Source organism: Xenopus laevis, chromosome 9_10L (assembly GCF_017654675.1).
Source record: "Xenopus laevis strain J_2021 chromosome 9_10L, Xenopus_laevis_v10.1, whole genome shotgun sequence".
Taxonomy (NCBI): domain Eukaryota; kingdom Metazoa; phylum Chordata; class Amphibia; order Anura; family Pipidae; genus Xenopus; species Xenopus laevis.
Genome location: NC_054387.1, coordinates 115,530,534 through 115,557,390, shown reverse-complemented (window position 1 = coordinate 115,557,390; position 26,857 = coordinate 115,530,534). Strand labels below are relative to the sequence as shown.

At 40.4% G+C, this 26,857-nt stretch overlaps 1 protein-coding gene across 1 annotated transcript; it reads left to right on the top strand.

Annotated features, from left to right (window-relative positions):
- jpt2.L (Jupiter microtubule associated homolog 2 L homeolog) lies at positions 1-26,857 on the top strand. Its single transcript, XM_041577572.1, has 5 exons — positions 1-236; positions 15,499-15,647; positions 22,787-22,929; positions 24,322-24,370; positions 26,107-26,857. The coding sequence occupies exons 1-5, from the start codon at positions 187-189 to the stop codon at positions 26,286-26,288; spliced, it is 573 nt and encodes a 190-aa protein (XP_041433506.1). The 5' UTR covers positions 1-186; the 3' UTR covers positions 26,289-26,857.

Here is a 26,857-nt window from a genome sequence, read left to right as displayed (position 1 = left end):
CCAATTGTGCGTTGTTAAGGTGGTGAGCGTTCATCACAGTTCTTGCTTCTGATTGGCTGCTAGCCGTGATGGACAGCTAGTGTTCCCAACCACGTTTGAACCCGCGCTGGCAAGGGATTTCCCGCAGTGTGCTGGCGGTGCGGCTGTGTCAGAAGGCTGGTTAGTCTGTAGCGGGACGAGAAGAACATGACTTCCACACACAACTTCCAGGGGCTGGAGTCCAAGCCAAGCTCAAGGTGAGGCCGTTATAGAGGGGACACATTAGGGGAGGGTTAAGGCGGAAAGCTGCCTGTGACAGAGGTGACCGTACACCGCTCTGATGTGATAGCGACACAAAGTCGTATGTTGTATTACCCAGCATGCACTGCCTGCCACGCTTAGTCAACCTTGTATTGTATTGTAATGTAATGTAATGTTATGTAGCTCCTACATGTCCCACTGGGCATAACATGAAGTTTCTGCCTTATTCGTCAACCCAGGGGTGTAATTATAGAGGAAGTAGTAGTCCCTGTCACTGCCTGAGGGATTGGGAAGCTCAAATGACTTTGCAATGGGGCCCAGTTGTGCCACTGATTAACCCCTTACTTGGGAAGGTGCATTGCCCTCAAGTGTGAGCTTTGTAGCCCTGATCTAGGGCTTTGTGGGGGTATAAGGCTCCTAACTGGGTACACTTACTGTAACAGACATTGAGTCCCAAGGGGCTGGTTTTGGGGGTAGGGAGGAGATCACATAGTACATTGGACCCAGTATTAGCCCAGAAATAAAACACAGATATCATGTCCAACCAGTAGACCACCAGCTGCTGCTAAAGCCTGTTAGGAGTGAGATAATCTGTATGGTGTAGTTCAACAACCATCCAGGTCCGGATTGAGAATTAAAATCGGCCCTGGCATTTCAGATACACAGAGGTCCAATCAGCCCACTCAGAGGCCCAAACAGCCCCACCAGCCCACTAAATACTGACTTTCTATGGCACCTTATAGCAGCCCCTCTGGCATTTGCCAGAACCCACAGATTGCCAGTCCTGGCCTGCAACCATCTACAGGTCAAGAGCAGGCATGGGACCTGTCATCCAGAATGTTTGGGACCTGGGGGTTTTTCCAAATAAGGGGTCTTTCAGTAATTTGGATCTCCATACCTTAAGTCAACTAATGAGTCCTTTAAACATCAATTAAACCCAATAGGTTTGTTTTGCCTCCTATAAGGATTCTCTATATTTTGGCTTGGGATCAAGTACAAGCTACAATTTTTATAATTGCAGAGAAAAAGTGAAAACGGTTTTTTAAAAAATTTGAATTATTTGAATAAAATGGAGTCTACGGGAGATGAGCTTTCTGGATAACTGGTTTCCGGATATCAAATCCTGTACCGGCTATCTTTAAAATTATCCCAACCTAACTTTCCGGCCCCTGTCTATATTGAAATGCTGTTATACAGCAGAAGTCTGTGGCTCTCTTAAACAGGCCCCGACTGGCAATCTGTAGGTTCTGGCAAATGCCAGAGGGGCTCTTGTAAGTTGCCATAGAAAGTCACTATTTAGTAGGCTGTTTGGGCCTCTCTGCAATTGGAATGCCAGGGCCTATTTTGACTCCCAGTCCAGACCTGCTCTTGAGGCAAGTTAAAGAGGGATCTCGGTGTCAATAATCTAGTTGATAATGATAAATACTCGCTGCAGTGAATGTTCAGGTTTGTGCAAAGACTGCAGGATTATATAGGCGATTTAAAGTGAGAAGTTGTTGCTTTATGTTCATTTCATGACCTCTTTTCTTGGGATTGAAGAGCTGCCGATGTGGTGCCCAGACCTGCTGATGATTTTGTATTGAGCCGGGGGATGTGCCCAGCCCATGCTTTGTTCTGTATTGTTAGCTGTTCTCAGCGTGCATCATTTGTAACCCCGAAATGAAAGGAAAACCATCATCTAGCTGGGCTAACATGACTGCAAGCTAAAAATACGATTGTTCGTGTTGCCTTAGTTTCCATTTTACTTGCCGGAATGAGGGATGCAAGGCATGTAACAGGCAGTCGGCAAAATGATGCAGCAGAGCTGATTTTGTGGCACGTATTCTGTACCAGTGTGCAGGGGCCACACCTAATTCCATGGCACTTTGTGAAGATCAATTAAAAGCCAACTGTCTATCCTATAATTTAGAGTTCTGTTATTAAGTGTCTGGTAATAAAAGCAACAGAGCCTGTTCCATAAATAGGTGGAGACTGCCTTGCTGCTTGTGTGTTTGCTTTGTGACACTTGTACAGACAATGCTTATTTTTCCCCTTTCTTAACACGTGATCCTGTTTCCTGAACGTGATATGTCTGAAGGTGTGCTGAGTTATACAATACAGGTATGGGACCTGTTACCCTGAATGCTCAGGACCTGGGGGTTTTCTGGATATGGATCTTTACATAATTTGGATCTTTATACCTTAAGGCTACTTGAAAATCTTGTAAATGTTAAATAAACCCAATAGGCTGGTTTTAATCATATGTTTGTTAGATTGGATCAAGTACAAGGTACAGGTATGGGACCTGTTATCCAGAATGGTCGGGCCCGGGGATTTTCCGGATAACTGATTCCATTCCTGTATTTGCACAATGTGTGGGCATTACAATTCCTCAGGGCGTTTGTAACCTGCAAACCTTTGCATATGTAATTGTTGGCTTTAAAGGAGACATTTTGGGTAAAATAAGAATGTACCAGTGCATTATACTCATTTAGATATAGAAGAATTGTGCTAAAAAAAGTAGTGTTTCAGACTGATTTATTGAATATTTCTACAAAACCCTAATAATCCCTCCCTTCTCTTCCACTTCCTGCTCCCTGAATTCCCAGGCTGTGCAGGGGAGCCGACGGCTCTCAGCTCACTGCACTATACGATAGGAACCAATCAGCAGCTAGTAGGACCTGATAGGGAACAGAAGCCTGTCTGTGCTTGTGTGACTGCAGGGCTGTGATTGGCTGTCCCCCTCCTACTGTGCTTCTGGCAGGGACAGTTAGGACACACCTACCCCTCATTAGAAACACAGACAGGGACCAGAGAACATCTATAGGGAGCTCCAATAAAGGGACTATTTTTAAAGATAATATTAATTTTTAGCACCATGTAAAAGCAACACCTTATATTACTTATAGATGCCTACAAAATTTGGGTTTTTTCAATTTCTCCTTTAAAAACACAAAACCTTACAACATTTATACGATCGGTTACATTGGATACATTCTTTTTTTTTTTTTAATACTCTTTCTATTCTTGTCTCTACAGAGCAGGTGTTATGCCTTTTCTTTGGTATATAGATTAGGAATCCTTTGCGAAAGATTCGGCCGAATACTGAACCGAATCCTAATTTGCATATGCAAATTACTGGTGGGAGGGGGAAAATATATATAGAGCGAGCTATAGATCTAATTGGAGATATATAGATAGATGTATGGATATAAATAGAGAGAAAGATAGATATATTTATATTTCTCTATGGAAAGATCCTTTAATAGGCCACTTACTACAGTATAAACAATCTGTTGGTTAATTATTCATTCTGGGGGTAGTTTTCCTTTTAATTCTTACCTGGGCACTATCTCACTGTGAATTCGTATACTGCTGAGATGACCATAAAGTTTACTTTGCCTTTGATCTGCTTGGAATTCTCCCTGTGCTTGTGTGGGTTCCTCCTGCTTCTCCTAAGGGTCTGGCCACACAGGCTGATTCGGGGAGATTAGTCGACAGGCGACAAATCTCCTCTTCTTCCCCTGCCTTCCGCTGGCTACAATAAAAATCGCCTGGGGGCAGGCACACAGAGCGCTTTGTTTTCCGAAGTCGCCCGTAATTGCCTTATGAGGAAACTTCGGGCGACTTCGGAAAACGAAGCGTTCCGTGTTCCTGCCCCAGGTGATTTACATTTTAGCCGGGGGAAGGCAGATTGGGGAGATTAGTCGCCGCGAAGAAGAGGAGATTTGTCGCCTTGCGACTAATCTCCCCGAATCTGCCTGTGTGGCGAGACTCTAGTCAAAAAACACACAAGCAGGTTACTGATGTGATGAATAATCTCTGTAAGAGCTGTATACGATTACATAAATAATAGCTCTGCTCCTGGGGACTATTCAGGTAACTTTTTTACACTGCACTTAAAAACCTCTTGCTAGTCAGACCACAGGATTAAGTGGGGATGAGTTATTTATGTGTATGTACATAAAAGCTGTCCAGGATCCCTATACGGTTCGCATCTCAGAAAGGAATTTAAAAGGAACCAAAGGTGAAAGGCCATAAGTTTAATAAAGCTTTGTAAAATATGAGCACTTCTGAAATTTACACTCGTGTCTTATAATTAACCATATTTAAAATAAAAACAGGACCACCCACTGGTATTTAAATTAAGGTATGCTGCAAAAAACACTTTTGAAATATACCTTTATCTTATTGAAGTTAGCATGCTCCTCTCAGAACCCACACACAAAGCAGATCTAACAGATGTAACAGTACTGTTTGGGTTCTAAAAATTGCACTTTATTCCCCATAGCAGTGAACTGACCCAAGCAGGGGGGCTCGCCTGTTTGTGCTCATTCCTGTGGATTTTCACAGGACCATGCCATTTCATTTCCATGTTATTCCCTTGCTCTTATCACAGGCACACGGAGCATTTTGCCACCTACAGTATAAAGCTCTCCTTTGTGTAGGCAACAAAACGCCCAAAAAGCCTTGAACTCACCTTGGCCATTTGAATTGCCTAAACGCATGGGGGTATATTTATCAAAGAGTGAAGTTAGAGGTCACAGTCCTCTAGAGTGAAATTCTTCCGCCACTCTCCTTCATTTCTATGGGATTTTTAAAAGAGTATTTATACAATGGGTGAAAGTTCATCCTTAGATAAATACGCCTTTCAAAATCCCACAGAAATGAATCGAGAATTGCGGAATTTCCCTCTAGAGGCCTGTGACGACCTCTAACTTCACTCTTTGATAAATATACCTCATGGAAATGCTTAATCTGGCAAGGGACAGGTAATTTCATAGCCTTTCAATTTAAAGGCATATTCAGCTTTCACCAGGCCCAGAAGGCCCCCTTCCCCTTTGGCTGCACATGCACAGTACAGGTATGGGACCTGTTATCCAGAACCCATCTTTCTATAATCTGGATCTTCATACCTTAAGTCTACTAAAAAATCATTTCAGCATTAAATAAACCTAATAGGCTGGTTTTGCTTCCATTAAGGATTGATTATATCTGAGTTTGGAACAAGTACAAGGTACTGTTTTTTATTATTGCAAAGAAAAAGGAAATCATTTTTAAAAATTTGGATAAAATTGAGTCTATGGGAGATGGTCATAGCATAATTCGGAGCTTTCTGGATAATGGTTTTCCAAATAACGGATCCCATACCTGTAACATAGTAAGTTAGGTTGAAAAAAGACACACGTCCATCAAGTTCAACCTTTTAACTTGCCTAACTGCCAATTGATCCAGAGGAAGGCAAAAACCCCTTCTGAAGCCTCTCCAATTTGCCTCAGAGGGAATAAATTCCTTCCTTACTCCAAAATGGACTAGTCCCTGGATCAACTTATACTATGACCTGTAATAGTTTCCTTACTGCACATGTGCAGATAGACCGTAGAGGAGCTACCCACCTCCCCCATTTCGTTATAGTTCAACAAAGTACAGCACTCAACAGGTCTAGTGCAAACAAAAATACGTTTTAAATTTTTTTTATTTGTAAAAAAGTTATGTTTGTATGCACAAGACTTGTTGAGTGCTATACTTCGTGGAACTATTACGTTATTTGTTATGAGATGCACTGAATCCTGGAATAGGTTTGGGATTTGTACAAATCCAAGCCTTTTAGCAGAATTTGACCAAAGAGTAAACATTTGACAGTCAAGCATCACCTGGAATGTTTTGTGCCGCAGAGGGTTTGGAATCGTTATTCAACTGAATTAGTTCCAAAGGATGTAGGAGTTCAATGCATCCCTAATAAATACAGCCCTGTCTGTATGGAAGCATGATTTTACTGTGGTAATGCCCCAAGTGCCATTAACATAAACCAGTAGTTGTGTTTTACAGCCTTACAATAAGACTACATGTGCAACCTCCTGTTTTGCAGTGGTAAGATTACATTAGGAACTTCCTATGGAACGTCTGTGCTTTTGGGCGCTATTCACGCCATGAGCCAAGTACTTCCTATTGGGAACAATGGGACGTAATCCATAATGATACCATTTGTTTGATCACCTTCATATTTCCAGCGGAAATGACAAGTTGCCTTAAAGGGGAACTAACGCAAACATGAAATATAAGCTTCCTCATACTGAAGTAAGAAACTTTATAAATACAATCAATGAAATATTCTGCATTGTTTTTGAAATAATCAAGTTTATATTCACTATTCCTCTCATCATCTGTTTCTGTCTTCTTGCAGCAGTTGGGTGTCAGATATTCATTGACAGTTAGATCCAATATATCTTATAGATATATAGATAAATATAGATGTATAGATAAATCTTCCTTTCCTAGCAGATGTATTAGGGTCAGGGCACACAGGCAGATTCGGGGAGATAAGTCGCCCGGCCAAATATCTCTTCTTCGGGGCGACTAATCACCCTGAACTGCCTCGCTGTCGCTAAAATGTAAATCGCCGGCTGGATGGCATTCGAATCGTTTTGTCTTCTGAACTTCGGAGGAATTCAGAAAAATAATCGATCCGAGTGCCATCCTGTCGGCGATTTACATGTTAGCCGACTAGGAGGCTGTTCGGGAAGATTAGTCGTCCTGAAGAAGAGATTTGTCGTCAGATGACTAATCTCCCCGAATCTGCCTGTGTGCCCTGACCCTTAGAGCTCACTCAAATAACTGATTCCAGTACAAACAAAATCTAGCAAAATAATTGCCTGTTGCACAAATCCTACATGTAGAGAGACATGATGTCTGGTGATTTTAATAGAGTATAGAGTGAGCTCTAATACATCTTCTAGGCAAAAAGGAGCCCCCCTATAAGATACTGTATATTGGCTCTAACTGTCAACTATCTGACACCCAACTCCTGCACTAAGAGAGAATGAAGAGAAACAGATGCTGAGAGAGGAATAGTGAAAATAAACAATTATTTCAGAAACTGTACAGAATATTTAATTGATTGTATTCAGAAAGTTTCTTATTTCAGTATGCTGAAGCTTATATTGAATTTTATAATTTTCCCAATAGTTCCCATGTATGATTCTGCAGGGTTTTAAGAAGAATTTTAATGCTATTTGGACCCTGGAATGCAGCTCTGATCCTGAAGACTTCAGATCTGTGTGACACAGAACATTATGTTTTCTTCTGATTTCGCTGACAAACCTGGACCTTTAAAATGGCAGGTTCTGTAGCAGCCCTGAATGACCTAGTCTAACTCTGCTCTATATACACAATATAAAATACAGGGCATTTCTGTTTGGGTTTCCCAGTGAAACCATCTGGGACAATGCATGTCTCTGAAATGAAACACTTTGCTTTATTTCTTCTTGGCACGTTTATGCGCCTAAGATTATATTCGCTAAAGTTTAAGCAGGAGAAGCAGGGGAACTCGTCATCCTTAATGATGTTTGAAATGTTTAATGGCTGTGTTATCTTCCCGGTTATCCAGGAAGCACAGGGATTGGAGACAAGAGTCCCCGAGGGTTGCTAAAAGGAGTACAAATGGAAGCAGAAATCTACTGAATATTCTATGAACGTGGCACAGAAGGGACAGATAATGTTTTCTTCTGTGCAGATTTCCTGTTGAGGGGGTGATAGTGAACAGCAGGAAGAATGCAAGGAAACGGCCTGAACCTTTGTTCACTGTATCAACTGTCAGGAATGTTCATCATCCTTAGCCAGCTGTGTACCTGTGCAAATAGATATTTGCCCAATTTTTGCTGTTATCAGACCAGAGGGCCCCATATGTGGGCCTACAGTGCTACGCAATATGTTGGCGCTATATAAATACATGTTAATAATAATAATATAAGTTACTGACTTGGTCAGGAGGGGCTGAGTTTGCAGTGTCGGACTGGGCCGGCGGGACACCGGGAAAAACCCCGGTGGGCCCCAGGCTCTTGTGGGCCCCGCCGGCCCAGATCCGCTACTTAGTGGGGCGGCGCGACCCCACTTTGTTTGGGGTCGCGGTAGAATAGAATGTCTGCGCATGCGCACTGCCCCAGGAGGGGGGCCCTGGGGCAGTAGCCCCGGTGGGCCCCATGCCTCCCAGTGAGTTTGCACTTTAGTCACTATGGTTGCTGATGTGACACTATTAAATTTGGCTATAGGGCAGAAAAAGTATGTGAGCAACACCCAGTGAGGATCAGCTGGTTGTCATGATTGTTTATACATTTTCACTAAATAGGCTGCTTTGTAAATCTGGCCACACACGGGCAGATTTAAGCCGCTGGCTCGGCTCCTTCAGACCAAGTCGGCTGCTTATCTGCCTGTTCTTTGAGCCAGCCACAACTTCAACTTTAAATAAACAAAAATGGCATGTATGTCTGCTCCTAAGGAGTAAGTATACATAGAGAGTTTACTAAAAAAAATGTATCACCATGTGGTCTCATCACAAAGAACCCGAATCCAAGTGTTTCCAAAAATGCGAAAACTCAAAATAGGTGAAAAAGACCCATTAATACGGAATGCAGTAACAAAAGGTATTACTCATGGCCTATGAGTAAGTGCCCATTTGGCACAAAATAGGTGAAAACGACACACATGCAGTAACAGGCACATGTAAAATGTAAAACTGTTTATTAGGACATGTGTAGCCTAATGCGTTTTGTGCCAACTTACTCATAAGCTATGAGTAAGTGCCCATTTGGCAAGAAACACGTTAGGCTACACATGTCCTAATAAACATTTTTACATTTTACAACTACCTTTGCTACTGCATTTACTATAAATGGTCATTTTTCACATATTTTGAGTTTTACAACTTCATCTCTGACAGATATCTATCTGGCAAGTCAGTTACTGGTGCTGGCAGGGAAACCTTGCATGCTCTAATCTGGATGAAGAATTGATGGGTGAAGCTTTCCGAGGTCTGTGAGCTTTGCTGGAACCATTTTATTTATAAAATGTTCTGCCTGGGGGGGGGTGCATGTAGCTGTGTACAGCAGTATAGTGAAGCTGAAATACTGTCCCCTTAGGGGGATTAAACTAAGGAACCCTATAAAAAGAGAATAGTAGAAATAATTGGCAAATAGAGTAAATCTGTAAAAATTATATTTCTTTTCTACTTCCTTCCTGTCTGTCTCTGTTAATTGAAAGCTTTTATTAGACAAAGACTTCTCTATCTCCCCCCCCCCCCAAACACACAGACATTTCATATGGTGGCACAAGAAATATGTGCAAATTGTCATTCTTGTACAGTACAATGTTTTCACGTGTGGATGTCATCATTGTCCCTTTTTTCTTTGAGGCCAAAAGGAATCCCAGCTCTTATGTTGGAACAGTAGACAGTTGTTGGAACAGCAGAAGCAGCTGATTATAAGACCTAGAGGAGAACAGACTTCTGTTTTATTGAGTCTGATCAAAGACCTGAAAGGGATAAGCAGATACTGTTGCAATTACACTTCCATGGGATCCGTTATCCAGAAAGCTCCGAATTACAGAAAGTCCATCTCCCATAGACTCCATTTTATCCAAATAATTTAAATTAAAAAAAAAATTCTCTAACAATAAAACAGTAGCTTGTACTTGATCCAAACTAAGATATAATTCATCCTTATTGGAAACACAATGTTAGCCTATGGGGAAGGTCCCCATAGGCTTAGCTATCTTTTTTTGGTTGAACAAAAATTGTTCGATCGATGGATTAAAATCGATCGAACGAATCCCTCGACTTCGATATTGCTTAAACTTGTATACCCCTTAAATCTGATTCTGAATGTGTACAAATGCAGGTGGCTAATGTTAAATGGTGTGCAAACAAACAAGCTGGATCTGGTCTCATAAAGACTGTTTTCCACGAGTATTTTCTTTCAGGCTGATACATTTAACCTCCTTAGAAATGCAAGCCTTGAAATACTGGACACTCTATCTCTAGGCTTCTCAAGATTGAGCCTGTCTGGGGTATTTTTGTTATACTGTGCACTGCTGTTTATCCTCTTGGTTCGAACAAGAGGTTTAAAAAGTACTTGAAAAGGTAAATTAAAATGCCACTGTCATTTTTTCCCTGTGAATCTGATTGTTAACAGCAAGGACAGAATATATATATATATATATATATATATATATATATATATATATATATATATATATATATATATATATATATATATATATATATATATATATATATATATATATATATATATATATATATATATATATATATTTATTTTATTTTATGAAAAGCCATGAATATCCTGTAATTCAGGGCTGTCCGACTGGCGACCCCACGCTATGTGGCCCTCCACATCAAAGTCTGCCTGCGGTGTCTGTTTACCATTTGTAATCTTTAAAAGGTATCACTGCAGAGATTAATTGGCCCCTACATTGTTTAAATCCCCTGTATTGTTCACACTTGTGACACCTCTATCGTTCACTCCCCTAAAGGCCTGTACTGTTCTACTTGAGACCCAGATTGAAACTGCCCACATTGTTCACCTGTTCACACTTTATACAAAATGCTAATGGGGCACCAGCACTGTGTCACTGTATGTAGTACATATTAGACTGCTCCTGATTCCTGTCTCCTGCTCTGTTCTGTTTTCCCTATACTCCCTGTGTGTGTGTCATACTTTGCCTGCTCTTTGCACCCTGTGTTTGCCATACTCTGCCTGACCTATGATCCCTATGGAACATAAGCCTGGTATTTGTTCTGGGGGTTTGTTAGCATTTGAAAATGATTGTTAAGGGTCCCTAAGGTGTTTAATCATATGCTGAGGTACAGTATTATACAGGGGGGAGGAGGAGGCTTATGGATTTAAGGGTATGTCTTAATATGACTTAACTTTTTTGACATATGAGTGATATCCCTGCCAGTGCCGGGCCAAGGTAGTTTGGCACCCGAGGCAAGAGCTTCAATCAGCGCCCCCATCCTGCATTACCATTTACCTCCTTACCATGATGGGTTTTTAAATAAAGAAAGCAGGAAAATGTACAACGCTTTTTCACTTATATTACTGCCCCTGTACCTGTACCAGCAAGCTCAGCAGCCATCCATCATACAGCCCCCCTTGTACCTGTGCCAGTAGCCATCCATCATACAGCCCTCCAGCAGCCATCATTTTGCCCCCAATCTTTACCTGTGCCAGCAGCAGCCAAAAATAAATCTGATCACATCATATTCCCCCCAAGTATTTATGTACCTGTGCCAGCGTCCAGCCCGGCAGCAAAAGCAAACATATGGCCCCCGGCCGCCAGCTCTCTGCCTCTCGCTGCCACCCAACCGCATCAGTGACCTAATTGATGCGTATACGCAGGTCGCAATGCACTGACGCACCCCACAGAAGGAGCTATTACTTGCTGGCAAGAGGGAGAAAGTGAAGGAGGGGGATTCCACCCGACTGAGTGACCATGATTACTGAAACAAATTATTAAATAAAATGAAAAAAAAAAACCCCATTAAAAGTGCGCCCTTCAATGATGGCGTCCTAGACAACCACCTACTCTGCCTACCCCTAGTTCCGGCCCTGATCCCTGCAGTGAGCACCAACCATCTGTTTTTTGGTGTGCTATTAATGTGGACATGGTCTTGCGGTAACATGGGTGTGGTTTAAAGTGGGTGTGGTCTAAAAACAGGGAGTGGTTAACACTGGCTTCCATTGTCGGCCCTCCACATGTAGATTAGAAAAATTCCGGCCCTCTGTACCATATAAATTGGACAGCACTGCTGTAAACGATATCGTTCTTCCATTGTGCTTAGTCACGTGACTAGACGTGACTCACTGAAACTTTTATATTCTAAAAAAAACAAAACAAAAAAAAACAATACTTCCTGTTATAAAATATGAGGATATTGAGGGGGTTATTTACTGAAATCCAAATTTATCTAATTGTTTCAATAAAAAAAGCTCAACCAAACCCCCATCCCCTATTTTGCCTTATTTATTAATAAAATAACTATTCGGATTGGTAAAAAAAATCGAGCGTAAAGCCTAATCAGATGATTTTTTTATTTTTTTTTACCTTCTTCTCAAATCACTTTTTTTTCTGGATTTTTGCCAGAAAACACCTAATTATTTGGCTAAAACCACCGCAGACTAGATGTGCGGGCTGACCCGGGGCGGGTTTGGGCTTCTTCGCGGGCGGGTGCGGGTTCAGCTCTTCTACTGCTCTTCAGACTTCCGAGTTTGTCATCAGCAGGGCGGCGCGGGTCTATAAAAGCAACCCGGAAGTGCAGATGTGAGTGGGTTAGGGTCGGGGAAATCCCGACCTGCACATCACTACTGCAGACCACTATATCTTCCAGTTGGGATAGGGACATCTCCCATTGACTTATACATGACCTCCAAAGTCTGATATGGCAGATTTTCAGGCTTTTTGCCCCAAAAAAAGCCCGACCAGAAAAATTTAGAGGTTTAGTAAATAACCCCCTGAGAGTCACCTTGAACCAGTATTTTAAAAAAAATCCTTACCAAGAATCCTTACCAATACCCATAGACCTCCTGATGTTTTATAATCTAACTATAAGCCAATAAATGGTTGTGCTGGGCATGATGTAATTTAGTGCCATTGTCCAGGCAAACTGTGCCATAAATTACTCTCCGTAGCTAGGCATTCTCACAAGATTTACATATACAGCTGCAAAGGCATTCCTCTAAGTACAGTTGTGCAGGATGTTTAGAATGTGCCCTAATTATATTTAGAGATGACTGGAAGCATAGACCAGACTGCAGCCCTTCAGATTAGGCTGAGTATATATGAAAGTCTGTTGAGTAAGATATCTTTGAGAATCAGGAAGGGAGACGGTTCATGTTTCCTGTTTGCAAGGCTTCCCTTTCTGATAGCTTTTTTTTTTCCATTTAAATTTAAAAAAAGGGGAAGTAAACCTTCTATGGACTGTTCCTTCAACACGGGTTATTCATATATTGCTGGACCCTGACCAACAAATACATTCATTCATACCATCAAACATATCATGGTTTGAAGCATGCTGGGAGCTTTAGTCGGGCAACATCTAAACAGCACTCTGTCCATCCTTATAATGATTGATTACAGTGTGACATTAGCCTGCAGTTACATACCAGCTAATTAGCCAACACAATATCTGTAGCAGTGTTAGGGACCTTAGATTGTAAGCTCCACTGGGGCAGGGACCTTGGGGTGTGATGTATAATCTCTAAATTACTGCAAAATACAGATATATCATAAATAATGAGCTATATAAACTCCGCACTGGAGCTAATATTTGCTCTTGTGTCAGGCACCTAGAAACCAGGAAGACCTGGAGAATAGAATCCATAACAAATGACATTTTTATTTATTTTTTTGATAGTCTTAATAAAAAGCCCAAAGCCGCTCTCCTATTTCATTAAAGGGGTGGTTCACCTTTAAGTTAACTTTTAGTATTATATAAAATGGCTAATTCTTAAGCAATTTTTTAGTTGGCCTTCATTATTTATACTTTTTAAATAATTTACCATCTTCTTCTGACTTTCTCCAGCTTTCACTGACCCCATCTGAAAAACAAATTCTCTGTCACACAATAAATTTATAGTTATTGCTACTTTTTATTACTCCCCTTTCTATTCAGACCCTCTCCTATTCATATTCAAGTCTCTCAATCAAAATTTTTTTTTTTTTTTTATAGTTTTGAATTATTTGACTTCTGCTGGTTCTTTCCAGCTTTCAAAAGGGGGTCACTGACCCCATCTAAAAAATAAAATGCTCTGTTAAAGCTACAAACGTATTGTTATTGCAAATGTTTATTGCACATCTTTCTATTCAGACCTCTCCTATTCATATCCCAGTCTCTTATTCAAATCAATACATGGTTTCTAGGGTAATTTAGACCCTAGCAACCAGATTGCTGAAATTACAAACTGGAGAGCTGCTGAATAAAAAGCGAAATAACTCAAAAACCACACGTAATAAAAAATGAAAACCAATTGCAGATTGTCTCAGAATATCACTCTCTACATTATACTAAAAGTTAATTCAAAGGTAAACAACCCTTTTAGTGATGCTGTTCAAATTTCCATGTAGTAATCCAGTTATCAGCATGTACAGGGGCTGCATTATGATAAGATTATGAAGTCGATGGAATATGTGAACAGGCAGGGGGCCATAAATATATTGCACTTACATGCTCCCACCCGCGTATGATTATTTTCTATTTTTACTTTCACACCGCTAGTAGCCTCTCCTGTATGTGTGACAGCAGTATAAGGTGACTGATGCAGCATTTAAATGAGGCCTCTTTCCATAAAGGATTCCTTTTGGGCAGCAGTGACTTAATACAGAGATTAAGGGGTGATTATATAAAATATACTGTATATAATATTTTTTGAATTAAAGGTATGGGATCTGTTATTCAGAATGAGTGGGACCTTTTTCCAGATACGGGATATTTCCCTGATTTGGTTCTCAAGTCTACTAAAAAATTATTTAAACATCAATTAAACCCAACAGGTGTGTTTTGTCTTCAGGAAGGATTAATTATCTCTTAGTTGGGATCAAGTACAAGGTACTGTTTTATTATTACACAGAAATAATTGAATAATATTGGCAAAATATCCAGACGGATTTCCATATTCAGGCTTTTTGCAAAAAACCCAACCAGATTAATTCAAGGTTTTGTAAATAACCCCCTGAGTTTAACATAATATCTGATATCTGACACCACAGAAATGGCATGTTTATGTGGAAAGTTCCCTAATGCACCAAAGAAAATACAGATACTACCTTTCTATGCCTGCTGCGAGCACATCCAGCTAAGAATATATTGACATATGAATCCTGGTGCCCAGAATTTAGCAGGTCTCATGCTTTTAATTCTTGCAGGATATTTACCTCTTGTGGTGTTTGGTATTCTACATGTACTTCTGTCCAATGCATACACCCATGTATTGTACTTCGCCATGGTATATGTTGCTGCATATAATGCACTAATAATAGTGGGCTCGCATGCAATGAGCCTTACCAGTAATACCAAGAGATAGACAAATTATACTGAGCACGGATTTAGACTGGGTATTAGAGCTCAGTGCTGCGGCTGAACAGCACTAACTTCATAGAGCAGATTAATATTTGACCACTCAGATGAGCTGAAGATATTCTGACTAATTGACACTGACAGAGAAACACCAGGTTTTGTGATAGAATGCTAATAAATCTCAGAGCCCAACATTAGCCTAAAATGTGTGCGTAGTGTAGTGGGAAGGCTTATGTGCATTGTAATGTCATTACCTAATCCATGGAGCTGCCAACTCTGTTTTGTCTATTATCCAATAAAATGTCATTACGGGGCTATACAAGAAACATTATGCTGGCATCTCTCATGAGTTGTCTCCTGCCACATTTCCATTATCCTGCATTTGATACCTGCTTTTGTATTCTTCACAGAGTATTAAAACCCCCTGGAGGTGGTTCAAGCTCTATTTTTGGTGGCTCAGAAGAAACCTCTGCTCCCAGCAGGCAGCACAAGATGGCTTCCAACATATTTGGGTCACAAGCTGAGCCTGAATCTGTATCCAAGAGATCTAATCCTCCAGGTGAGATAGATGGACTGTCTTTTTTTAACCAGTGCACCCTGCTTCATGATTTTAAGAATTGTTCTCTTATGAGTGTTTTTGGTGTTTATTGTTCTGGTGTGTTTTAGACCAATTATGTCTCACATCGCATATTTGAGGGCAAGATTATATTAAAATGATGATGTCCTACAATGAAGTCTAATGTCATACAACCACGTCTATCTAGCCCAGGGATCCCCAACCTTTTTTTTACCCGTGAGCCACATTCAAATGTAAAAAAAGTTGGGGAGCAACACAAGCATGAAAAAGTCCCTTGGGTTGCCAAATAAGGGCTATGATTGGCTATTTGGTAGTCCCTATGTGGACTGGTAGCCTACAGGAGGCTCTGCTTTTACTATACTTAGTTTTTATGTAATTAAAACTTGCTTCCTAGCCTGGACTTCAAAAATAAGCACCTGCTTTGAGACCACTGGGAGCAACATCCAAGGGGTTGGAGAGCAACATGTTGCCCATGAGCTATTGGTTGGGGATCACTGATCTAGCCCTTGAGCAGACTGGGGTCCATAAAAATCCTTTAGCCCGTGGGCCTCCATTTGGAGATCCCTGCCTCAGACAATTATTATGTATAATAAAAGGACTGTGCCCAGTCTTTAATTTTCAAGAGAAATCTGTACACACCTATCTGTAAAGATAAGAGCTCATTTACAAACACAGTTGCTAAAGAGCACCAGTGCATTTGCCCATAGCAACCAATCAGCAATAAGATTCTCAGTCTATAACCAATTACAGATTGAAAGATCTGATCTTTAGTGGTGCTATTTAACACCATTCTTAGGCTAGGGCCACATGGGGGCCAAAATCTGCTGTCTGATTTCAGCCCGACCGCAGACAGTAGCCTCCTCACTCTTCTGCCTTGAATCTGCGCAAACAGACTCTGCAGGTTCTGGCGAAGAACCTCAAGTCTTTGTAATTTCAGCCAAAATCAACCAAAGTTCGTATACGTTGGTATTAAGAAAAAAAATCCTGCCTTTAGCTGGTTAAGTTGTTTAGGGAGATGTATTTACAAGTTGTGTTTTATAGAACAATGTGCCATATTAAACATGCAGTTATACAGGTATGGGACCTGTTATCCAGAATGCTCAGGGTCTGGGGTTTTCCGGATAATGGATCTTTCTGCAATTTGGATCTTCATACCTTAAGTCTACTAGAAAATATAATGGAGTCTATGGGAGACGGCCTTTCTGTAATTCAGAATTTTCTGAATAACGAGTTTCTGGATAACTGATCCCATCCCTGTACATTCATTAAAGGGGTTGTTCACCTTCCAAACACTTTTTTCAATTCAGTTGTTTTTAGATTGTTCCCCAGAAATAAAGACTTTTTCCAATGACTTTCCATTATTTATTTTTGTACTGTTTTTCCAAAATCTAAGTTTAAAGTTGAATGTTGGTGTCTCTGGTGTTTGAGTCTGGCAGCTCAGTAATTCAGGTGCAGACTCTAAACTGTAATTTTGGGACATTTAGTTGTTACATTTCTCAGCAGCATCTCTGGAGTATTAGCAACTATTGTATCAATTCTAACAGCTGCCTGTAATGAAATGCATGATTCTGCTCAGCAGGGACAAAGATAAGAAATGGATCAACTACATGTATCCATTTAGAACAGTTTACAGGGTCGGTGACCCCCCCCCCCCTCCCAGAGCTGCTTCAGAAGGTGAAAAATTACACTTCAGTATTAGAAAAACGGTTACACATAGAAAATAGAAAGTCATTGGAAAAAGTCACTATTTCTGGTGATCTATCTGAAAACAACTAGTTGGTTTAAGGTGAACCACCCCTTTAATAATTATTTAACTATCAAATCACCACACTGTTTGACTCTCTTAGGATGTGGCTGCCCAGCTATTCGCAAAAAGTCTGGGTTTCTCACAATTAAAGATGGGAGGGGGGGTGGAACCCCACTCTGTGAAATAGTGCAAATAATTTGGGACCATGGTGTACTAGTGCCCTACAGGAGAACATACTGTAATCAAGGAGTTTGTACACTGTAAAGCAGCATACCGTTCAAATACTTGCAATTCCTTTATTTTTTCGTGATCCTTGAATATTCTTTTGACCTTGCAAAAGGCTTGTATATACATGAATGATTAAAGGGGTAGCGTGCCTTTTACTTTTTTTTGTGCATTGTAAGTGGAACTATTTTAAAGAGGTTGTTCACCTTTCAAATTAACTTTTAGTATTTCTGTAGGGAGGGATATTCTGAGACAGTATAATTAATTCTCATTTTTTATTATTTGTGGTTTTTTAGTTATTTAGCTTTTTATTCAGCAGCTGTCCGGTTTGCGATTTCAGCAGTCTGCTTGCTGGGGTCCAAATTACCCTAGCAACCATGCACTGATTTGAATAAGTGGGATATGAACAGGAGAGGCCTGAATAGAAAGATGAGTAATAAGTAGCAATAAAAATACATTTGTAGCCTTTTTAGATGGGGTCAGTGACTCCCTTTTGAAATCTGCAAAGAAGAAGAATGCAAATAATTCAAAAACTGTATACAAAAAACAAAGACCAATTGAAAAGTTGCTTAGAATTAGCCATTCTATAACATATTAAAAGTTTACTTGCATCCCTTTAAGCAATTTTTCTATTGGTCTTGATTTATTTTTTATGGAAATTGAATTATCCTTATTCCGGTTCTACCCGTTTCCAGGCAGAAAATAGTCTCTGGTTGTCTTGGCCACGTGAATATTAGGGCTGATGTTTATGGTTATTTTTATTGCTGATCTTTCTTGTCAAGGCCTTTATTTATATCATCGATGTGACCGTAGTCTTAAAATAATGTTTGGAGGAGGTAATGTTAAACCCATATGGAAGGGACCAAAATGAAACCTAAATATTTCCCTGTGTGTTTACTTAGCTTTGGGCGCGTGGGTGTGTGTGTTCAGTAGTCGCTTGCTTTTGCCTCAGTGCTTAACTGCCTGTAGCTCGCCTGCCTCCTTCACTGAATAAACAAGGTACATTTGCTCCTCCTGTACTGTCAATATTTCCCTCTGTGGCTATTTCAATTTCAGGCCACCCAGGGCCCACGGCTGATTTTATATTAATAGAAACATTGCTTCACAGGCAGACAGTGGCTTTTTTATAGCCCCACAGGGCAGGAAGTCCATGGTCATTCCAAATGTCTGTAGTAAAAGAACTGAGAGAGGAAGGGAGGAGAGAGAGAGAGAGAGAGAGAGAGAGAGAGATAGGAGAGAGAATAGGCAGATACATAGGCAGATACATAGGCAGATACATAGGCAGATACATAGGCAGATACATAGGCAGATACATAGGCAGATACATAGGCAGATACATAGGCAGATACGAGATACTAGATGGATACGAGATGGATACGAGATACTAGATGGATACGAGATACTAGATGGATACGAGATGGATACGAGATACTAGATGGATACGAGATGGATACGAGATACTAGATGGATACGAGATGGATACGAGATACTAGATGGATACGAGATGGATACGAGATACTAGATGGATACGAGATGGATACGAGATACTAGATGGATACGAGATACTAGATGGATACGAGATACTAGATGGATACGAGATACTAGATGGATACGAGATACTAGATGGATACGAGATACTAGATGGATACGAGATGGATACGAGATACTAGATGGATACGAGATGGATACGAGATACTAGATGGATACGAGATGGATACGAGATACTAGATGGATACGAGATGGATACGAGATACTAGATGGATACGAGATGGATACCAGATACTAGATGGATACGAGATGGATACCAGATACTAGATGGATACGAGATGGATACCAGATACTAGATGGATACGAGATGGATACCAGATACTAGATGGATACGAGATGGATACCAGATACTAGATGGATACGAGATGGATACGAGATACTAGATGGATACGAGATGGATACGAGATACTAGATGGATACTAGATGGATACGAGATACTAGATGGATACGAGATACTAGATGGATACTAGATGGATAATAGGCCAACAAATAGATAGATACGAGATAGATACGAGATAGATACGAGATAGATACGAGATAGATACGAGATTGAGAGAAACTAGAGAGAAGATAGATGGATGGATAGATGGATTAAAATAAACCCAATAGGCTGGCTTTGCGTCCAATAAGGATTAATACAATTTTAGTTGGGATCAGGTACAAGGTACTGTTTCATTATGACAGAAAAAAAGGAAATCATTTTTAAAAATTTGGATATAATGGAGTCTACAGGAGACATCCTTTCTGTAATTTTGCACTTTCTGGAAAATGGGTTTCTGGATAATGGATCCCACACCTGTATTTACTACTTTTATTAGGGAGACACATTAGCCATCATTTGCTGTGTAAACCACTGGCTTTAAAACCAATTTCTGGGTCACTAAGAGGGGGCTATGTCCATATAATAGTGTGTGAGTTAGACATTTGCTGTGATGTCTAGTTGGTTTCCACATGCCCGCTGCTATAAATCTTCTGCTCTTAATGTACACACTGCATAGTTTATGGCTGACATCAGCTCTGGAATGCAAACAAGCACATGGGCTGCAATCTCCCACAGATGTGCCTAGAACATCCTGTGTGTCCTAATGTGGGATGGGAGGTTATTAAACGAATTGTTCAGTGTAAAAATAAAAACTGGGTAAATAAAAAATGTTTCTAATATAGTTAATTAGACAAAAATGTAATATATAAAGGCTGGAGTGACTGGATGTCTAACATAATAGCCTGAACACTACTTCCTGCTTTGCAGCTTCCTTGGTTTCCACTGATTGGTTACCAGGCAGGAACCAATCAGTGACTTGAGATGGGGGGGACATGGGTCATAACTGTTTCTTTTGAATCTGAGCTGAATGCTGAGGATCAATTTCAAACTCAATGAACAGCTATGTCCCATGTGGTTCCCCTTAAAGTCACTGACTAACTCAGAGTTAGAGAGCTGCAGAGCAGGAAGTTGTGTTATCTTATGTTAGACATCCAGTCACTCCAGCCTTTATATATTACATGTTTGGCTAACTATATTGAAACATTTTTTATTTTTCACAGCCTGTCTTATTTACCCAGTTTTTATTTTTACACTGAAATGTTCATTTAAGCTTATAGACCAGGCATGCCCAGGACGTCGATCTCGGTCTACCAGTAGATCCCAGACTACGACCTGGGGCCCCGCATCGGAGCAAGAGACGGCTGGCTGAGCTGGCCTCAGAGCAGAGGAGAAGTGCCGGCTCAGAGGAGAAGGGCGGACGTGCACCTAACTGCAAACTTCACACTAATAGGTCCTTAGGATAATTTCATTGTATGCCTGGGTGCTGGTTAAATGAATAGATAGTGAACTTACCAAAAAGAACTGCACTCCGACTTATTGATGACGGCTTAAGTTGTTAGCTGAAACGTTGAAATGTTGTTTGTTTGGCACTAAAAAAAGTCCTGAAAGTGCGGTTGTTTTTGGTAAGCTCTCTAAATAAATAAAAAAAAAAAATATATATATATATATATATATATATATATATATATATATATATATTATTTCTGAAGTCTGAAGAGCAGTGTGCTCATCCCTAGAAAAAAAGCCCAGGTGCTGCTGCAAAAAGTAATATCAGCATAAAAATGGAGCAGTCATGGGACTTAATTTATATGCAAAACTTTAATGGTGTAAGTCGATGTTACAGTCCTGCACAGAAGACCTTGACAATGTCTTGATTTCCTTTTTCTCTGTAATAATAAAACAGTAGCTTGTACTTGATCCCAACTAAAATATATTTAATCTTTAATTAATTCAAAACCAGCCTATTGGGTTTATTTAATGTTTACATGATTTTCTAGTAGCCTTAATGTATGAAGATCCAAATTACAGAAAGATCCGTTATCCGGAAAACCTCAGGTTCTGAACATCCTGTATAATACATTGTGGGCTTCTAATATATTGCATACCTGTACAGTCGCTGTACGCCCAGTATTGGTCATTTGGATACACTGCTATGCAGTTTTCGTTTTAAGGCAGTGCTATGTGTAAAGCATGACAGATGTAAATACCTTTTTGTTTTCAGAAGGCTTTGCACTACATTACTCGAAAACACTGTCTGTTTAGCTGTACATCTGCCTAGCCATTGCCTTGTACCAATCAGGTATGACATAAAGACTTTCTTTAGCATCTGGTTTGCCTCCAAGCCAAGTAGGCAGCTTGGAACTGAATGTTTGCTTCATTCATGTACCCCAAATAAGTCAATTGTGGATCATGCTGTTATTTTTCATACTGTCCAGTTTTTATGCAGTTTTGTGACGGCACAGATTGACTTGGAGGTATATTTATCAAAGTGTGAAGATAGAGATCACCACAGTCCGCTAGAGTGAAATACCGCCACTCTCCATTCATTTCTGTGGGATTTTTAAAGGAGAAACAAACCCCTTAATATAAAAAAAAAAAACTCCACTCCACCTAGACCATCCTCCCCCCCAGCCTAGCTGCTACCCCAGGCAAATGCTCCTAACTTTTTACTTACCCCTCGGTGCAGATTCAGTGATCGGAGTTCACGGCAGCCATATTCCGGGTCTTCGGTAATCTGAGACTGGTGGATCGGCGCATTCGCAGTTGGAGCAATTTCACATGCGCCGAAATAGTTGGAAATTGCAGAAGCGCCGGAAGAAGACACAAAGACCCGGAAGATGGCTGCCTTGAACACTGATCCCTGAATCTGCACTGAGGGGTAAGTTAAAAGTATGGGGCATTTGCCTGGGGTAGCAGCTAGGCGAGGGGGGTAGGGATTTTTTAATAAGGGGGTGGTTTCTCCTTTAAAGGTGCATTTATCAAAAGGTGAAAGTACCATTTGATAAATATGCCTTTAAAAATCCCATAGAAATGAATGGAGAGTGGCGGAATTTCGCTCTAGAGGACTTTAGTGATCTTTAACTTCACCCCTTTGACTCCAACCAAGGATTTATCTTTTTGGAGCTTACCAAAAAATTACTGCCCCCACACTGTTGTTTGGGTGACACCAGGGGTTTGCTACAAAACCAACCTTATCAACTAATCTCACTCTTTTTCTCTGTGCCTCCACTGTGAGTCTGTGTGCATAAAGATATATAACTTTTTTTTTTTTCTTTGCAGGTGGAAAGCCCAGCGGTATATTCGAGGAACCAAACCCTAAGCAAGCAGCAGCTCGAGGAAATCCTTCAGGGGCAAAGGGCAGTGATATCTTTGGTGGTGCACAACTTACAACAAGCCCTAAAGCCCATCCCAACAAACCCAAGGTACAGATCTGAGATCCGTCAAACCTCATTACTTCTGCCAAAATACCATCTAGACAGGCATTTTGAAGTTGCATTGGTTATCCACAATTGTTTGGGTGACCTTAATGGGGAATTGTCATGAAAACAAAAATGTAATATAAGCTTCATCTAACAGAAATAAGGGATTGTCTGAATATAACAAGCTTTCCATTTAGTATTGCTGCTGAAATAATCTTTCTTTAATATTAACCCTCTGTAATCTATATGCAGACTTTGCATTGGAATTCCTTTTTATGAAGGACTGTTGGCACAGATACATTAACTAATGAAAGTTAGAAACCATGATGTATCCAAACTAACAGTCAATCAAAAAGAAGACTTGGGCATAAAACCTGCCTATAGAAATGATAGTGTTTAGAGGGGAATAGTGAAGAGAAATATAATTTTTTTCAGAAACCATACAGAACTTGTAATTATATATTTTAAAAAAAGTTTCTTGTTTTCCATGAGTCGGCTGCCTTTTGTCTGCCTGACTAATATCTGCTCAAAGATCAGCCAAATAGAAATTTGAAAATTCCATTGGGCCATTAAAGGGGTGGTTTTAAGTTAACTTTTAACTTTCAAATGGAGGTCATTGACCCCATCTAAAAAACAATATGCACTTTAAGGCTACTTTTTATTCCTTTTCTTTCTATTTAGCCCCTCTCCTATTCATATTCCAGTCTTTTATTCAAACCAATGCATGGTAGCTAGGGTAATTTGGGTCCTAGCAACTAGATTGCGGAAATTGCAAAATGGAGCGTTGCTGAATAAAAAGATAAATAACTGGAAAACCACAAATAATAAAAAATTGAGAACCAATTGCAAATTGTCTCAGAATATCACTCTCGACATCATACTTAAAGGAGAACTAAATCCACTTTAGCCAAAAGTCCCCGCTGGCCCCCCCTTTCTGCCTCCCCCCTGCACAGAGTTCCCCCTGAATTGTGTCCCCTCTAGAAATACTGACCAAACATGCAGGGTCAGTGCAGCGGAGCTCACGGGCGCCATCTTTGTCACTTCGGTATTCTTCAAGTGAGTGGGGACTTTTGGCTAAAGGGGGGTTTAGTTCTCCTATATACAAACTGTAGGGTTTACACAGGTGTAGCTAGGTGTACAGGACTGGGGGATATTATAACCTAACAGACAGACAGATGCAGGGGTTTCTGATTTTAGATACCTCCTAAATACTAATCACTTGCCAGAAATCATTTTAATTACATTTCAGAAGTGCTAAAGAAGTACATTATATTTCTGGAAATATCTTTACTTTGATTACTGTTACAGCATCGGGATTGCTATCCCTGTACTGCTTCTGCCAGTGATTTCTTAGTTAAGGCATTAAACACATTCTGTCCTTTTCTTATCTCCTAGGATAACATCAATATATTTGAAACTGAAGCTCCAAAGAACAGCACTCCAGGTACGTGCTACAATCAGCAGGACGAATGCTTTCAGTCAATAAGTACAACATTTACAAAGCTTAAAGTAACCGTAACACAAAAAAATTTAGTGTTTTAAAGTAATGAAAATATCATGTTAGTGATGCCCTGCACTGGTAAAACTGATGTGTTTGCTTCAGAAACACTACTACAGTTCGTATAAACAAGCTGCTGTGTAGCAATGGCGGAAATTGAAAAAACACTATATGGCACAGGTTAAATAGTGGATAACGGATAACACCATTGTGTTCTACAGAGCTAGACATTACTTTAAAACACACTTATTCACTATTCAGTTGGGGAGTGATTTGTTTAGCTCCCGAACCAGGAATGTTTAAATAATGAGGGTGCCATTAGTTTCACAGACTATAAATCCCCGCTGTAAACATGTATGCAGTGAGGTTTTGGAGATAGTATAGATAATGCTATCTGTCATTCCCAATGAACTTAACGCCTCTCACAAAGACAAAGATCTTGAACGAAGGCATCTGTTTCCAGTTATGACAACGCTTAAAGCATGAAACAGCGGAATGCTGCAAATTGGATGATGCCTGGGTACAGACACACATATGGTTCACATAATACGATTTCTAATCTCCCAGTAGTTCTGCTTAACTGTGAGGGCTGGAAATGTTATTTCAGCCATGCGCTTTCGCTGTCCATGTTCTATGGAGATACACACAGTAATATTAAAGACATTCCAAGAGATTTACCCAAACTATGTGTTCTGTTCTGAATGGGACATGCATCTAATTGTTATGTTTCAATTTCAGGACCGAAAAGTCTTAATCCATACCCAAATACTGTATATCTCTCTGAAATCCATATATTTGTAGCATTTTACAGCTTTATACCCAGTGCCCAGATTTGTGGCTTAGGTTGGCAAGCTGTCGGGGGCAGCAAGTCATCCCAGTACTGTGTGATAGTCCAACTATTGCAAAAATAAAAAGTCACACCAAGAATTCCAACTGCTGTCAAATCTCTTGCCACCTACACTCCAGTGCGGTGCCCTTGTTTGTGATACCAAGGGATGGAGGCCCTACGGCTAATCTTCCCATTTGCAAGCTAGCAGCCCCAAGGTGGACTCTGTTCTGACAGAGAATACAAATATTTAAACATACTTGAGTGTTAGCACACGTGCAGTCGATGTGGTGTATTTATTGCTAAAGCCGATGCTGAAAGGAGACGTTTTATGTATAAAACAAGAATGTACCAGTGCATTAAACTCGTTTAGATCTAGAAGAAATGTGATTTAAAAAGTTGTGTTTCTGGTTACTTTATTGAAAATGTCCACAAAATCCCTACTAGTCCCGCCCATCTGTTCCACTTCCTGCTGCCTCCTTTCCCAGGCTGTGTAGGGGAGCCGTCCGCACTCCGCACTGTAGAATAGGATTCAATCAGCAGCTAGGCTGACCTGATAGGGAACTGAACCCTGGCTTTGCTTGTGTGACTGCAGGGCTGTGATTGGCTGTCCCCCTTCTCGCGTGCTTCTGGCAGGGACCGTTAGGACATGCCCACCCCATTTATTTGAAACACAGACCGGGACCAGTCTACATCTATATGGAGCTCAAATAAAGGGGCTAATTTTAAAGAATATTAATTTACAGCCAAACGTAAAACCAACAACATACAGTATGCATTATTGGCTACAAAATTATTATTTTTTTAAATTATTCTATATGTCTACTTTAAGATGCTCTCTCTTATTGTCTTGCAGTGAAAGCTGAACCCTCACCTGCCAAAACTCAGCAAGAGAAGACCCCTGTTGCTAAGGAAGAGAAAGTTGTGCTTCCAGATCCAGCTCTTGCTGCACATGAGCCCCACCTGGGCCCTCGACCACGGTCTCATAACAGAGTGCTGAACCCTCCCGGGGGCAAGTCCAGCGTTGCCTTTTATTAAACGCCTCTGTTCATTGTAGAGACATTCTCTCTCAGCACGTGTAGATGACAGACAGGCCTGCTGTGTGTTTATTGCCGGCCTCTCTCTCATCTATGGTGACTTATAGCTGCATTATCACTTGGAGCTAAGTGATAATTTGACAATTGCTACAACGCAGTTCATATTGGAAGCAAAACTGGATTCTTTCTGAACTTTCCCTTTCCTCTTGTTCAAACTCATTAATTGGGTGAAAAATAATGCTGTCCGTCTATGGTTATCATTCAAGATATGTTGCTTTTTAAGTACGGTTATAATGCTGGTCCTTGTAGCAGTGTAAGGGGGGATGATTGAGAAACTTTATAGTTCTATATACATTTTATTTGAATAAATAGAAGCGGGTTGTGGAATTTGATAGTTATGTAGGTTAGACCCGAGCAATTAAGACAGCAGAGGTGAAAAATATGGAGGTGTTATTGTAAAATTAACTGTTTATAATACACAGGAGCCATGAACATCTTGTAACGTATATATATCCTTATGGTACACAAAAGCCATGAATATGCTGTAAATTATATCCTTATAAACGGTGA

Excerpts from the sequence above, each read along its gene's own strand:
- jpt2.L (XM_041577572.1), top strand. The coding sequence starts at position 187 with ATGACTTCCACACACAACTTCCAGGGGCTGGAGTCCAAGCCAAGCTCA. Across the intron at positions 237-15,498 it reads GAGTCCAAGCCAAGCTCAAG|AGTATTAAAACCCCCTGGAG; the intron begins GTGAGGCCGTTA and ends TATTCTTCACAG. Across the intron at positions 24,371-26,106 it reads TCCAAAGAACAGCACTCCAG|TGAAAGCTGAACCCTCACCT; the intron begins GTACGTGCTACA and ends ATTGTCTTGCAG.